This window comes from Gekko japonicus, unplaced genomic scaffold (genome assembly GCF_001447785.1).
Source record: "Gekko japonicus isolate JY-2015 unplaced genomic scaffold, Gekko_japonicus_V1.1 scaffold1037, whole genome shotgun sequence".
In the NCBI taxonomy this organism is placed as follows: Eukaryota; Metazoa; Chordata; class Lepidosauria; order Squamata; family Gekkonidae; genus Gekko; species Gekko japonicus.
The window spans coordinates 231,433-246,965 of NW_015171534.1; the positions used below are offsets into that span (position 1 = coordinate 231,433).

The window sequence follows — 15,533 nt, forward strand, 5'->3', positions numbered from 1 at the left end:
GTGAAAGGAGCCCCCATGTAGTTTGGTGTTTTGAAGCCCTTATTACAGAGAAAGTAATTAATGTAGGAAAGATTTATGAATGATAGCACCATCTAGAGGGAAATGGGAGTAAAAAGAAACTGGGAGAGGTTGTTAGAGAAATGAAGAAGAGAAAAGAATTGTAGTGTGGAATTTTGTAAGGAGTGGAAATAGAAATAAAGGTAGGAGAGTGATAACCCCCCCCCCCCAAAACTGGATAAATAAGAGAAATAAAAGCTCTTTTTGCCAAGAAACTCAAATTAAGAGGAAGGTTCCAAAAATTGCACCTCGTTGGGGTGAAACCCCCAGGGATGCGTATGTGTTGTGTAGGTGTTAGCAGTACTGTTCTCACTATACGTTCATTGAACAGCAGCGCAACCCCAAGACAAGGATGGTTAGCGGACGGCGCGGCTGGGAAGGCAGGGAGGAGTCCGCGGTAGCTTGTCAGGTCACAGGGACGGCTGTTCGAGTGGTTGCCGTTGGCGGGCTTGGCGTGTCCCGGTCGGGTGTTGGGAGGGACAAGGGAACCCTTCCCGCGGGTCGCCTCCGACGAAGGAAGCCCCCTTTAGCCCCCCGCTTTGCGGATTGCAGGCGGCACCCACAATGCACCGCGGGACCCAGCCCGCTGATTTGCATAGAGGGGCGTGAAAGCGAAAGCAGGGAGAGAAGGGGAAGCTGACGTCACCGAGGCGGGGCGGGGCCTTCTTTGCAAGGCGCGTTCGGGGCTGTTGCAGACGCAAAGGGCTCCTTGTCGCTCGTGGCCGCGGCTTTTCGCTGAGCGGCTCCTTTGTTCCGCGAACGCCTCGCTGCAGCAGACTTTCATTCGCGCAATGCCTGATTTGCAGCAGGCTCGTAGGAAGTCCATTGTTAAAAATACTTCTGCTTTGGGGTGAACGGCCTTCGGTTCACAGGAGTTTTTATGTCAGAGAAGAAAAAGTTGCCCGTCTTTAGTGCGTCGCAAGATTCCCGTTTATTTTTTTTTGCCAGCGGGGACTAGCAACAGTTACAGCTCTCTGGGATTATGTTCTCTTTTAATGGTTTTGTAAATTTAGGCGTGTAGATTTTTTTAAAAACAACAACAACAAAGTCTTTTATGGGTTTTGACATTTGAATTGAACCAGTAACGTTACAACAGCAGCAACAAGAGTGGAAAAGGAATGAAAAATACAAATGCAAAAGTAAAAACAAAAAACAGAAGATGAATATCGAATACAGTAAATAGAATACCGGTTGCAGCGATACAAAAAGACCAGTTAAAGTTACATTAAGTGTATTATATCGTAATATTTACATGGAACTTGTAAAGTTGAAGTATTATCTCTGTTAAAAAACTGATTCAAGAAAAGGGAGCCGTTTAAGTTGGAATTTGCAAATGAGTATATTCCATTCAACATAGTAGCATTGTCTTCCGAGCATAGGATCCTGGCATAAAGATCTAGTTCTTGCAAGGCGGTGGCTTTTAACCTCCTTTTGGGTCACCGGCCTCTTTGAGAATCTGGTGAAAGCTATGGCTCACCTCCCAGAAAAATCTGCTGGACTGCCAGATCAGCTACTATCAATTTCTTTATGTTACACTGTAAATACCTGATATTTCCTTCCCTACCTAACATTGAACATCTACAAAGGGGTCCATAAGAACTCCTGCTTTAGAGTAACTCTGCTCAATAATATACGTTCATAACAAACAGTTGTTACTTTAATTTTTTAAATCAATTTAGAGATTATTTTGTTTGGATCATAACTCAATGAAGATCCAGTTTAGTGCTTTTATTATTAATACTGTTATCTGTGTTATTGATAATTTCACTGTTAGCCATTTTAGAAGGGTTACAGCTAAGATGTGGCATACATATTCCTTCAGTCAGTAAAAAGGCACAGGTTTGAATGAATGCTGGCATACTTGCATATGCCATAAATATATGGGAAACAAAACTAGGTTTAGTTCAAATACTTTGGTTTAATTGCATTTGGAACAAGTGAGTCACCTGAATTTAAGACTTCACACAGAAATGTCAGTGTAATCAATGTTCCCTCTAAACTGTGGAGTCTTGTGAGCAAAAATTCTATTTCGTGAGCTACTGGCATTCAAGTTGTGAGCAAGTGATTTGGCCGCTGCATAAATTAGTTTGCTCTGGAGCCGTCTTTCCTGAGCGAAGACAGAAATGTGTGAGCCGGAGGCTTAAAAACTGTGAGCTAGCTCACCCTAACTTAGCTTAGAGGGAACACTGCCCGTGGGCACCTTTGGAATGCTGACACCAGGTGGTGGGTGCAGCCACAAAATGGGAGGCAGAGCCAACCACAAAGTATCAGGGAGTGGGGTTAGTAGGTCTTCAACATTTCAGGCAGAACCTCTCTTTAACAGTAGGCCTTTTAAAATTAACGTACTCTTACGATATTTTCTTGCATAATCACAAAACAAGAGTATATATTGAGCTAGTTAAGAAACCCTTAAATGGCACTATCGGGGCAGGATAGTGGTTAAGTGCGCAGACTCTAATCTGGGAGAACCGGGTTTGATCCCCTGCTCCCTGACTCAGCTTAGAGGGAACACTGAGTGTAATGCTATCTATGCAGAACTCTTGTTCTTATGTTCCACAGTTCCATACACACACACCCCCATTGGAAACCCAACCTTTTTCATCCTGTGGGCAATGCTTCCTCTAAGCTGTGGAGTCTTGTGAGCAAAAATTCTACTTTGTGAGCTACTGGCATTCAAGTGAGCAAGGAAATCCTCCTCCTCCTTCTTCTTCTTGCCTTCCACGAGAGGGTAAAAACTTTTTGTATGTTTTATGTTTTGTATTTAATTGTGTTAAATATTATACACACACACACACATGTCCCCGCTGTCTCCCTCGGCTTAGAGGGAGCATTGGTCCCCAGGATTAGAGACTGAGCAGGAAACAAGTGTGGCACTTAATGCCTTAAAGATGGGGCTGAAACCCTGGCTCATAGAGATTGATGGTCCGTTTTTTTAAAAAGCCCCACACTCAAGCATCTTCCTTCCTAGGATATAGTCTCTCTTACAACATCATTGTACTCTCCTTCATTTTCAGGTGAAAGTCATCTTGGGTCCCCGTTGGGTAAAAAACCAGGGTATAAATGTTTAAGATTAAAATAAGTTAAATGGTTGCCAGGGTTTTCCTAGGACTGGGACAACAATGGTAGTTAAAGACACTGCGCAAGTGTTTGAAAGAAGCACTTGGCTACAGTCCTGTGCACACTTACTTGGGAGTGAGCACTATTAAACACAGTCGGAATTGCCTTTGAGTTCACATGCATGAGGTTTAACTGTGTACTACTCTGCTCCTGAGTTCTGCATAAGATTCACATGAGTACCTGAATGATCCACAGAGCCCCATGAACTTTACATTAGTTCCATTAATCTCAACCTAGCTTAATTTGTGAACATGATTTAGGGGATTTTATATATATAATTTTTTTTTAGTGGGTAGTATGTACCAGTGTGGTAGGGCTGTGGTGGCTCAAGTGGTTAAAACGCTGAACTGCAGGCTGGAAGGTTGGTAGTTCAACAGTTCGAGACCTGAGTGCCGCATGACGGAGTGAGCTCCCGTCTCTGGTCCCAGCTCCTACCAACCTAGCAGTTTGAAAGCAAGAAATTGCAAGTAGATAAATAGGTACCGCTTCGGTGGGAAGGGAACAGCGTTCCGTGTGCCTCGGCGTCTAGTCATGCCGGCCACATGACCACGGAAACATCTTCGGACAGCGCTGGCTCTTCGGCTTGGAAACAGAGATGAGCACCGCAACCCTAGAGTCAGATTCAACTGGCTTTCAAGCAAGGGAAACCTTTACCTTTACCTATGTATCAGTGTGGCAACAGGATGTGCCTCCACTGTTTCTTCTTTAAGTGATCTATCCTGAATTTGCTGTTATCTTAAATATTAATAAGTTCCATATTTCTCTTTCTTTCTTTCTTTTTTAAAAAGGTTGTCCTGCTGGGTTTGGACATCTTATCTGCGCTGGTGTCACGACTTCAAGAAAGATTTAAAGCCCAAATTGGCACAGGTAAGACCACGGGGACCAGCTGAACCAAAAGTGCTGTGAATACTGGATTGTGAGTTGTTCTGTTTGGCTTACTGCCCCGCTGCTAGGGATGGTAACATTTAAGGTGGAAGCAGAGAGCCTGCTGGCAACTCCCGTCTGGCTGCTGTGGAGAAATAACTAGTTGTAGCAGCAAAGGTGGTAAAGGTCTGGGACTCAGTTGCCTGCATGTACACACAAACACGGTCCTTAGTGTAAAAGGGCTGGCTTGGTAGACAGTATAAGGTGGACCCTGTCCCCGCTGTCTCCTCGTCCTTTCTGTAACGTCTCCTCTGGACTTTGCAGCATGCGCCTGAGTTGTGTGGAAGGACAAAGCAATGGCTGCTTGCGCCATCACTCTTGGCAGGGTAAAATAAGAGGTTTGCTTCCTCTAGCAGATGTGGGTGGATCCAAGGAGAGAGGAAGGAAAGAAGATGTGGCATGTGTGCCATCCTTCAAGGTGTATGGGCTGCTGAACAGAGAGGAGGACTCTTTGGGTTGCAGTCTGGGGATCCTACTGGATAATCCTGTTCAGAATCCCTTGTGCTTTCAAATCTTCCTTCCAAGCCCAAGGACTCCACATCAGCTTTATCCCCCCCCCCCCCCCCCCCCGAACAATTATGCATTCTCAAAGACTGCATGATGAAAATACAGGCACTGACTACGTCCTCCAAGTGAGTAAATTATAGATCGGTCTGTATAGTGTTTACGATCATATCAATGTCAGAGCATGTTTTTCTCTTGCATTGTATAACTAGATACCAGAACAGCTTCTTTGTTGTTAGCCAGTTAGCCTGTCCCTGTTTTTTCATACTTACCTTTCTTTTTTAGAATAAACATCCTTGCTTTTTTCCCCTTCAGTGCTGCCCAGTTTAATTGACAGATTGGGAGATGCGAAGGATTTAGTGCGAGAACAGGATCAGGCACTGTTGCTCAAAATCATGGAGCAGGCTGCTAACCCTCAGGTGAGTTCCTGGAAGTGTCTAATTTCTGCATAAAACCAAGTGGGGATCTTGTTTTGTGGCCACTCAGTAGTATACTTTCCAAATAGGTAGGTGCCACCTAGCCTGTCAAATACAATATTTTGCAGATCTTACTGCCAGGGAGCAAGAGGTAGCGGAAACAAGTATACCGCAGGGGCACGGTAGCTTTCAATGAACTTTTGAGTGGACGCTACAAAAGTGAAGGACTTAATACTGAGTTACTCAATGAGTTAGAATCAGGGATCTTAAATAAGGCAACTGAGTGCAGCTAGAGAACCCAACCACCTTGTGAACTATTTTGAAGAGCCTCCATGGTCACTTTGTAATAAAAGGTTTTAAACTGAAATGCATTATTGCAACCAGGAGAGATCTCTCTCCGTATTGATCCCTAAAGAAAGAAAAGAACGAAGTTATCAACTACTTTCCCTTTACGTTCTTCGTGATTCTAGGTGACTTTCTCATGCTTTACAGTCAGTTGACTCTGCGACTTGCTAATCTGGAAGCAGCCAAGCGTTTATGTAGGGAAGGCCGCGAAAAAACTTCAGCATTCATGAGCTATGGTTGATGAGACTGTTCTGGTTATGGTGCAAGGTAGACATATTGAGTATAATAAGATGGTAGTAAATAATGTGCAGGTTAAGGAACAATATCTAAGAGCTCAGTTTTTTATTTCCCCCCCTTTTTTGCCCTCATTTGTAAAACATTTGTGGGAAAGTTGCAGAGAATGAAATGTTGGGGTAAGATGTCAGAAATCTGAGGCTGTGTCATTTGCACTTGAAGACAGGAGGCTGCAATTTTTGAATGCTCCCCATATGCAAAGTGCTTTTCGTTGGGTAGAAGCATTAAAATATACTCCACTTCACCTGCTGTCGCAAGTTTTCCAGCTAAGAATTCTCTCCCTCTCCCTTCCATTGATCATTCTGTGTGATGTGTAGATTGATTCTCTAACCAAGCAAAACTTCAATAAAGTTTAAAAGCCAGTCTGGGGGAACACACTGCCTGCAAGATCAATTCTCAGCCCTTTCTAGCCAGATCGGTTTTTAATTTTTCTTTCATCCTGTTGCCCTCCACTGCTGTTGACTTTACTTAGCAGTCTGGAAGGGTGAGAAATCCCACAGTCAACTTTATGTGTTCTGAAATAGGCCTACATTCAGCATACAGAGATTTCCCCATTGCTGCAACATGTTGGCCTCTGTTCTAAGAACATTTTCCTTGGAGTAAGCCCCACCAAATAAAGTAGAGCTTACTTCTGAACAGACCTGTGTAGGATTGCTCCCTGTGTTAAGATTTGAGCTGCACCTGTGGAAAATGTCTTCCTTATAGCTTGCCTTCCATAAAGCCCTGACCAACTTAGATATGTTTGCCCTCTTTATAGAAAGTCTTGCTTGAATGTCTGGCTTCCATCAGTGGCCCGACAGGCATTTTTTATACTTTTTGCATTACATAAACATAGTCTTTGTTGCTTGTACTCAATTTTAGTGTCTCTTTCCTTGTATTTAGTCTTAACTGAAGAAGAATTTTGAAATGAAGTTATTAATATCCAGAACCTTCGTATCAACTCATCGGAATACTTACTTGCTTGGCCTACTTATGCTTTATAGCATTTATGTATTATTCTTGTGCATGTTGTATTCGATGGCTTTGTTATTCTTGATTTAATATTCTCATTCATGTCCTTATATTACAATATTGTATTTATTAGCTACTCTTAGCGTCTTCTATTGTGCACAGCTTTGCTTATTTTTTGATTTTCTGCTGTGTGATCACTTACTGTTTATCTATCAATGCATGGGCGGAATCCCCTGCTGTTCAGGGGTGGGACTTCTCCCACCAGCTAGCTGACTGGTGGCGGATTGGTGCCTCCAAAATTGGGGGATCCCCTGGCTCCACCAGGGGGATGGCAACCCTAATTTAAACCTGGATCTTCATGTTTTTAGTTTGACAGTATCGTCACTATACCATGGAGGTGCATGCTGTGTGTGAATGGTAAAAGCAAGGCTTTCTGGCGTGTCAGGGTGTGAATATGACAGGCAGCAAGCAATGCGAAAGTGGGCAGGATCCATTACCCACTGATCTAACTAAACTGATCTTTATTGCAGTTATTTGTGAATCTCTAATTATTCCCAGTTACGCATTCTTTGCCTGTCCCCTTTTGCGTCCACAAGATATTCAGAATCAAGAACTGTAAAATTACAGCCGATCTAAGTTGTTTTTCTTACGTTCTTCTTTCTCTGTGGCAGTATGTGTGGGACAGGATATTGGGAGGATTCAAGCACAAGAACTTCCGGACGAGGGAAGGGATTTGCCTCTGCCTTATTGCAACGCTCAATGCGTAAGTTGGGGGCACGCGGCTCTTTTCAATATCTGTATTCAGATCTGTTTTTTTTAAAAAAAATACTCAGTCCAGGCTTTTCTTCTTCTTTTTCTGTCTTACTAGATCTGGAGCTCAGAGTTTAACACTGAGCAAGATTGTGCCACATATATGTAACTTACTTGGAGATCCAAATAGCCAGGTGAGTTTTCAGTGAAATTAATGTGTTAATATTCTTCTGAGAGAGAGAGAGACTCAGGGTGAAATGAAAGGCTAGGGATATATGTTCACACCTTGAGCTGGAAGATTTATGGAACTGGAAACTTTAAAATCCTTCTTCATTGAACTCAGAGCATGGTGTTGTCTGTGTTGGAGCTAATGTTAAAAGTCCAAGTCTTAAGCATGCTTATGTATGAATAGTTATCCAATTGACTTATGTGAGGATTTGATTTCACCCCTCTCTTATATCTTTCTCCTAAAGCCTGCCTACAAATATTTGTGTGGGGCAGGGCAAGGGTTGCCAACCACCTGCAGAAAAAGTCACACTGTTTCAACACAGGCTGTTAAGTGCGCGGACTCTAATCTGGGAGAACCGGGTTTGATTCCCCACTCCTCCACTTGCACCTGCTGGATGACGTTGGGCAAGCCCTAGTTCTGATAAGAGCTGTTCTTGAAAAAGAGCAGTTTCTGTCAAGAGCTCTCTCAGCCCCACCTGCCTCACAGGGTGTCTGTTGTGGGGAGGGGAAGGGAAAGGAGTTTGTGAGCCGCTCTGAGACACCTTTGGGTAGTGAAGGGGGGGGGTATAAATCCAATCTTTTCTCTCTCTCTCCTCTTAATGTGTAGAACTGGGAAATTGAAGCTTTTCATTGCACAGAGGTAAATCACATCCCTTTCAGCCTCTGTCAAAGGGGCAGGACACTTTTTCCCAAGCTTGTTGGCAACCCTAGGCAGAACTAAGAGATCACAGCAATGGGACCATGGTACCAACTGTGGTTAACATGTGGGATAACTAAACTGTCTCAGGGACAGGGCTATTTTTGGGCAGGAACGCACAGGAACGGAGTTCTGGCTGGCTCCCGAGTTGGCCACGCTCAGCAGGAGTTCATTAGCATAACAGGCCACACTCAACAGCTACATTAGGGGTGTGTGGCCTAACATGAAAAGGAGTTCCTGCTACAAAAGAAGCCCTGGGTTTTGACAACAAACAAGGTAAACAGAATAAGGAGCAAAAGGTGGGTGTGGCTGGATGACCACACTTCTGGTAACATGGGGGTGTGGCCTAATAGGCTAATGAGCTGTGCTGTCAGGGGTGTGGCCTTAACATGCTAATACATTTCTGCTGTTGGGTGTGGTCTGTTATGCTAATGAGTTCCTGTTGGGCTTTTTCTACCAAAAGAGCCCTGCTCAGGGACAAAAGTGAGGCGTAATTAAACACATTCCCAGTATCTGCTTCCATGTTGGCATGAAGTAGGTAAAAAAGTATCGGGAGGATTTGAAGTGATTCCTTGTGTTTGGGCTTTACAGTGTTTCTCTTGTGCACTTCGATCTCAAATTCTGAAGAAGAAGAAGAGATTGGATTTATACCCCGCCCCTCACTACCCAAAGGTGTCTCAGAGCGGCTTACAAACTCCTTTCCCTTCCCCTCCCCACAACAGACACCCTGTGAGGCAGGTGGGGCTGAGAGAGCTCTTGACAGAAACTGCTCTTTTTTCAAGAACGGCTCTTATCAGAACAACGCTTGCCCAAGGTCATCCAGCCAGGTGCAAGTGGAGGAGTGGGGAATCAAACCTGGTTCTCCCAGATTAGAGTCCGCACACTTAACCACTACACCAAACTGGCTGTGCCAAAGCAACATAAATTCTGCCACAGCTCAAAATGCCCAGGGCATTTTGGACTGCAGCAGGAGGGGGAAGACGAGAAAGTTGCAATGTGCAAATGGAATTGTTTCCAACTGTGGAGAAAATGCAATGGATCCAAGCCTTTATTTGACATTTCTAGTAATGGGGAGCAACAGGGAACCAGACAAGGCAAAAAAACGTTGCCCTGTATCTATTTTGTAAGGGTTTCCCCCACCCCCCCTGCTCTTCCTGCAAGGAGATCAGTGCAGTGATGTGATTCTCCCCTTCCTATTTTATCCTTGCAACAACCCCATAAGGCAGGTTAGGCTGAGCAGGTATGCCTGGCCAAAGGCTGCCCAGTGAACATTATGGCAGAGTGAGGATTTGAACCCAGATCTTCCAAATCCAAGTCTAGGGCTCTAACCACTGCACAACACTGCCATCCTCCTGACCTTTTTCCAGCCTACCTAAAATCCCATCTCTGTTTTTTGTTGTTGGGGATTCCACAAAGTAGTGTTCATATACTTTCAGAGCCCCTCTCCCTCAAATGAAAGCTGAAATTCTTAGGATGTTGAATACCTTGCTCAATATCAAGTGCCTTGCTCTGGTGAAGCCGAGGAACAACTTGTTTCTTGTTAATGGTGGCCAGGATTCTGCATCTTACAAAAAGATCAAACATAAACTCCTACCTTTTATCAGGCCAAACTTTTGCTTATCAGAGTTTGCAAGCTTTTAGGTTTCACAGAGCTCCTATGTACGAAGAATGCTGAAAAGCTGAATCTTAGCTGAACAAACGGATAGATGGCCTGTGTGGTTCGTCTGTAACAGAGGAATTGGTGTTTTCCAAACAGTTTGCTTATTATTCCTCCATTTAGAGAATGTCTGTGTCTAATTTCCACATGGTGCCCTAAGGCAATAAAGCTTTCTTAGAAATGTCCTTGGCTGACACCGCCGAACGATATATAAAAACCCCATTTGGTTGAGATTAAATCAATGCACTAGTAGTTTAATACATTCTTTTAACAGGGATTATGCTCAGCCTTTGGCAGAGGGACAGACTCTACAATCTGATAAGACATTATCCTTTGCTTACTACTGCTAGTTGTGTACGAGGTTACAGATAAAAGCTGCAGTGAGTAGATTGCGGAGCAGTATTGCCCTCTGTTGGTTGAAGTTGTTAAGACAGAAAAGTTGGTTCCTCTTTCAGTTAAAGTTTTGGTTATCTTTAATATTAGGTTAGGGCTGCCGTGGCTCAGAGGTTAAGATGCTGAGCTGCAGACTAGAAGGTCAGTAGTTCGGCAGTTCAAGACCCGAGTGCCGCATGACGGAGTGAGCTCCCGTCTCTAGTTCCAGCTCCTGCCAACCTAGCTGTTTGAAAGCAAAAAATCACAAGGAGATAAATAGGTACCACCTCGGTGGGAAGGTAACAGCATTCCGTGCACCTCGGCGTTTAGTCATGCCGGCCACATGACCACGGAAATGTCTTCGGACAGCGCTGGCTCTTTGGCTTGGAAACAGAGGTGAGCACCGCAACCCTAGAGTCGGATTCGGGAAACCTTTACCTTTACCTAATGTTAGGTTGTTTAAATATTGTTCTATTCCTTCATGTCCCATGGAGCGTTTCCCCAAATGGAATGAATGATGATTTTTGTTAACCCCTTCCCGACCTCCAACTTCCCACTCATGCTCTTCCTGGGGCTTCGCACATTTTAGGCAGTGTTCGGGGTGTATGGCAAAGTGGGAGGAGGGGAAGTCCTGTATCTCAGATAGAAATCTTTTCTGCCCATGAAAATTTTGGTGGATCCATTGTTTTAATTAACATTTTACCAGGTTCTAAATATTCAGAGTATTTCAGTTCTTTCGGTGCAAGATAATTATTGTTTACTAGTAATGCTGTTGGGAATGGTATCAGTGGTTAGCATTATAATTTATCATTGCAGTCACTGTAAAGACGTCTAGGTGATATCACTATTACCTGTGAACGTATCTCCTCCATGTGGTTCCTTATGTAGCCATTTAGTACCACATGTTAGGTAGAATCCAGGGAAAGATAGTCACAGCTGCTCCACATTGTTGTTTTTGAGGGATTTATATGTGACTGAGGCATGCTGGGTTGTGCCCATTGCCTGTCTGCTGGTCCAGTAATAACACTTAATAATTTTGCTGGTGAAGACTAGGGGGTTTAAGCTTAATAGGAGACTACTGTGAGGCCCATGTAAGGTGCCATGAGCTTTCGAAAAAGGAAGCATCAGGTAGAAATACAGTAAAACGAATAAAATGTTGGATAGAAATCCTTACATTGGTTTTCAGATCTCTTTGATGCAAATTGAGCACATAGAGAAAAAAATCTCCCACTTGCCAAATCATCTTTACAGAAGAGCCAGCATGAGAGAAAGAACCAAATCTGTCATGTCTTTCCTACTAGTGCAAACTATATTGAGTTATGCAAACAAAACAGCCCTGACCGGGATGGCCCCGGCTAGTCTGATCTCTCTCACCAGATCCTGGAAGCTAAGCAGGGTCGGCCCCGGTTAGTATTTGGATGGGAGACCACCAAGGAAGTCCATGACAGCTACGAGGAGGCAGGCAACTGGCAAACCACCTCTGTTCATCTCTTGCCTTGGAAACCCAGTAAATAGGCTGGGACGTGATCAATGTTCCCTCTAAGCTGTGGAGTCTTGTGAGCAAAAATTCTACTTTGTGGGCTACTCGCATTAAAGTTGTGAGCAGGTGATTTTACTACTGCATTAATTGGTTTGCTCTGGAGCCATCCTTCCTGAGCTAAGACAAAGATGTGTGAGCCAGAGGCTCAAAAACTGTGAGCTAGCTCACACTAACTCAGCTAGGAGGGAACATTGGTTGATGGCACTTTGTGTGTGCCCGTGCGGACATGCACACACACACACACACACAAACCAGTAGTGTGTGTGGATTTAGTAACTTACCTGTAAACTATAAGAACATAAGAGAAGCCAATGCGGGATCAGGCCAGTGGCCCATCCAGTCCAACACTCTGTCACAGAGTGGCCAAAAACACCAGGTGCCATCAGGAGGTCCAGCAGTGGGGCCAGGACACTAGGAGCCCTCCCACTGTTGACCCCCTCCCCAAGCACCAAGGAGACAGAGCATCATTTGCCCCAGAGTCCCTATCTATACCTTGTGGCTAATAGCCACTGATGGACCCCTGCTCCGTATGCTTATCTAATTCCCTCCTGAAGCCGTCTCTCATTTTAGAATCTGAAATAACATGTTCTCTGTTTCTGGCACAGGTAGTCCTTTTATCTTCAGAGCTGCCTTTCCGGCTTGAGAGGAATATGCTGGAAAAACTGTTTGGCTGCTTGTTAGGTAGGAAAAAAAAAACTTTGTGAAACCCGAGGGTTTGTATCCTCTGACCATAGGATAGGGTGGCCAGCTTCCAGGTGGCGGGTGGAGGTCTCCTGGGATTCCAACTGCTCTCCAGGCAACAGAGAGACCAGTTCACCTGGAGAAAATGACTGTTCTGGAAGGTAGACTCTATGGCAGGGATACCCCATGGAAGTCCCTCCCTCCTCCAAACCCCGCCCCCCTCCGGCTCCACCCCTCAAATCTCCAGATGTTGTAGTACAAATCCTCTGTGTTTCCCTGGCTCCAATTTGAGAAACACACACACTCAGTCCTGCGAAGAAAGAAACTGTAACAGAGGTCTTTATTGTTAATCGATTAACAGGAAGAAACAAAACAAACAGGGGTTGGTCCCCTCAGATACCAACCAGCGTCTCCAAGGTTACAATGGGAGAGATAAAGGTAAAGGTAAAAGGTTCCCTTGCTCGAAAGCCAGTCGAATCCGACTCTAGGGTTGCGGTGCTCATCTCCGTTTCAAAGCCGAAGAGCCAGCGCTGTTCGAAGACGTTTCCGTGGTCATGTGGCCGGCATGACTAAACGCCAAGGCGCACGGAATGCTGTTCCCTTCCCACCGAAGTGGTACCTATTTATCTATCTGCAATTTCTTGCTTTCGAACTGCTAGGTTGGCAGGAGCTGGAACTAGAGACGAGAGCTCACTCCGTCATGCGGCACCCGGGTCTCGAACTGCTGAACTACTGACCTTCCACAGCCTGCAGTTCAGCGTCTTAACCACTTGAGCCACCACAGCTCCTTTTTATTTCACATTACATCAGAGAAATTAAACAGAATTATTGGTTATGGCAAATTTCGTCAAACTGCGTCATCTGTTTCCCATTGGGTTGAGATCTGTGGGTTGGGTTTTTCCAGGCAAAGTTTCTTCTTTCTAGCTGAACATTAAACTTTTCTCTAGTCTAGGTCATAGAATTCCAAAACGATCTATACTAGCTGATATGGTTATAAGATGTTCGTTGTCCTCTATGTAGCCAGGCTAACTGGCACATGCACAGAAGTAGCCGGTCAGTCAAGGCCGCAAACCTCAGCAAAATAGCAGGACAGCATTTTTTTTAAGCTTCCCAGAATGCATTTCCAGCAATAGCCATAAGTGAACCAAAGTCTGTTATCTGAATACATTCATGATTGATTTCTGCCCATGTAGTTAAAATCATGGGCAAAATTGCCTTGTGTTTCATAAACTGTGCGTACAACAATATTTCCCAGCCTGGAGCTGGCATCCCTATCTGGCCATCAGAAGTCAGTAGAATACGAAGGCCAGTCGTAGGTGTCCAAGTTCCAGAACCTTGCCAGTGAGCAGTTAAACAGAGTGACAGTTGAAAGGCATAGGTGAGTTATTTGGGTGATAGGGAGGGGCACAAAAGCTCCAAAGTATGTACATTGTCCCTGTATTCCCTCTCAATGACTTGGGGTTTGGAGCCACCACTTGGAAGGGTCTGGATACTCATTGTCCCGCAACAGGAAGCTTTCCTTCTATCTGTTGTTGTCATGGAGATAAAGACATAAACCACGTGGGATTAGAAATTTAAAAAGAGAGTGTGTGGTAGAACTGGTTTGGGAGAGGGAGGCTGTTGAGCTGGATCCCAGTTCTTGGGAGAAACAGCAGGCAGGGAAGGAAAGAGGAAATAGAAACGTTTACGAGGAACGCTATAAAGCAGAGGTCAAACCTTGAAAAGCTTCTTAAAATTCTTCGGCACGTTGTCTTTGGATGAATTTTCTATTTTACTGTGGTTTACGTGTGTTCTATGCTGATCAAAACCAAGTAGCCATGTCAGTCTGTTTAAAATATTAGGGTCGCCATCTTGTCCTCAGATGGCGAATTAGGCAGATTTTGAAATAGAGAAGAAGAAGAAGAGATTAGATTTATACCCCACCCTTCACTACCCAAGGGAATCTCAGAGTGGCTTACAAACTCCTTTCCCTTCCCCTTCCCCACAACAGACACCCTGTGAGGTGGGTGGGGCTGAGAGAGCTCTGACAGAATCTGCTCTTTTTCAAGGACAGCTGTGCCAGAGCTTGTGACTGACCCAAGGTCACATCAGCAGGTGCAAGTGGCGGAGTGGTGAATCAAACCCGGTTCTCCCAGATAAGAGTCCGCACACTTAACCACTACACCAAACTGGCTCTCAGAGGAGGGAGGGAGAATAGATGCTGCTGTTTCAGCTTGTGTGCTGCAACTTAGCCAGTGTCAAAGCATGGCACGGCAGGAAAACTAGGCAGACTAGCAAGAAAGCCTCTTTATACAAGTAGCCGATTTTTGCAACGACTAAACTAACAATAGCCTCTGTATGGAAGTCCCCTAATCCCCCCACACTGTCTCTCTGGCACGATAAGCTATGGGAACAGTTTGTCATGGCTAAAATCAACGGCCTAAGTCGAGAGACCCAGACACCACCATACACCACATCACATACGAAATTTAGAAGGCTCTGGTCACCGGTGGTGAAATATATGTCAAAATACGAAATTCTCCCCACAAACATGAATGATCACGGGTGGTTGTTTTTATAACGCATCGCTCACTCTAATAATCTGGTCAGTTGAATAAGTCTACATCTATTGATCGGTCAATAACATTAGTCAATGGTGCAAACGTTCAGAGGAGACATTAGATAAAATGTTGAGTAAAGTATAGTAAATAAGATCATTTAGACTTTAACCAGGGTTCCTTAAAGTTCATAGTTTAACCACTATACATTCATTTACTGTATACCCCTCGGATGCTTTTGAGCTTGTGTTGCTTCTTTCTCTGCATTTGAATGTACTTCTAAGTAAAAGAATAAAAATATAAATTAAAAAAAAAATTGAGAGCTAGAAACTTGGTTTGGGGACTGGCACCTGGATGAAGGATGATTGAATTATCAGGCTAGGGCTATTGTCTCTTGATGGTCCTAGCCGGCTTGCTGATGGGTGAGCAATTAGTTGCTAAGCAACCATGAATAGAGTCTCTT

At 44.4% G+C, this 15,533-nt stretch overlaps 1 protein-coding gene across 1 annotated transcript in view; it reads left to right on the forward strand.

The window, feature by feature from the left end:
• Positions 1-15,533, forward strand: part of CLASP1 (cytoplasmic linker associated protein 1) — a 334,150-nt gene that overhangs the window by 82,409 nt on the left and 236,208 nt on the right. Inside the window, exons 3-6 of the mRNA XM_015419605.1 lie at positions 3,963-4,041; positions 4,918-5,021; positions 7,280-7,371; positions 7,477-7,552. Coding sequence (XP_015275091.1) covers positions 3,963-4,041; positions 4,918-5,021; positions 7,280-7,371; positions 7,477-7,552 — 351 coding nt within the window. The remainder of the gene's footprint in view (positions 1-3,962; positions 4,042-4,917; positions 5,022-7,279; positions 7,372-7,476; positions 7,553-15,533) is intronic.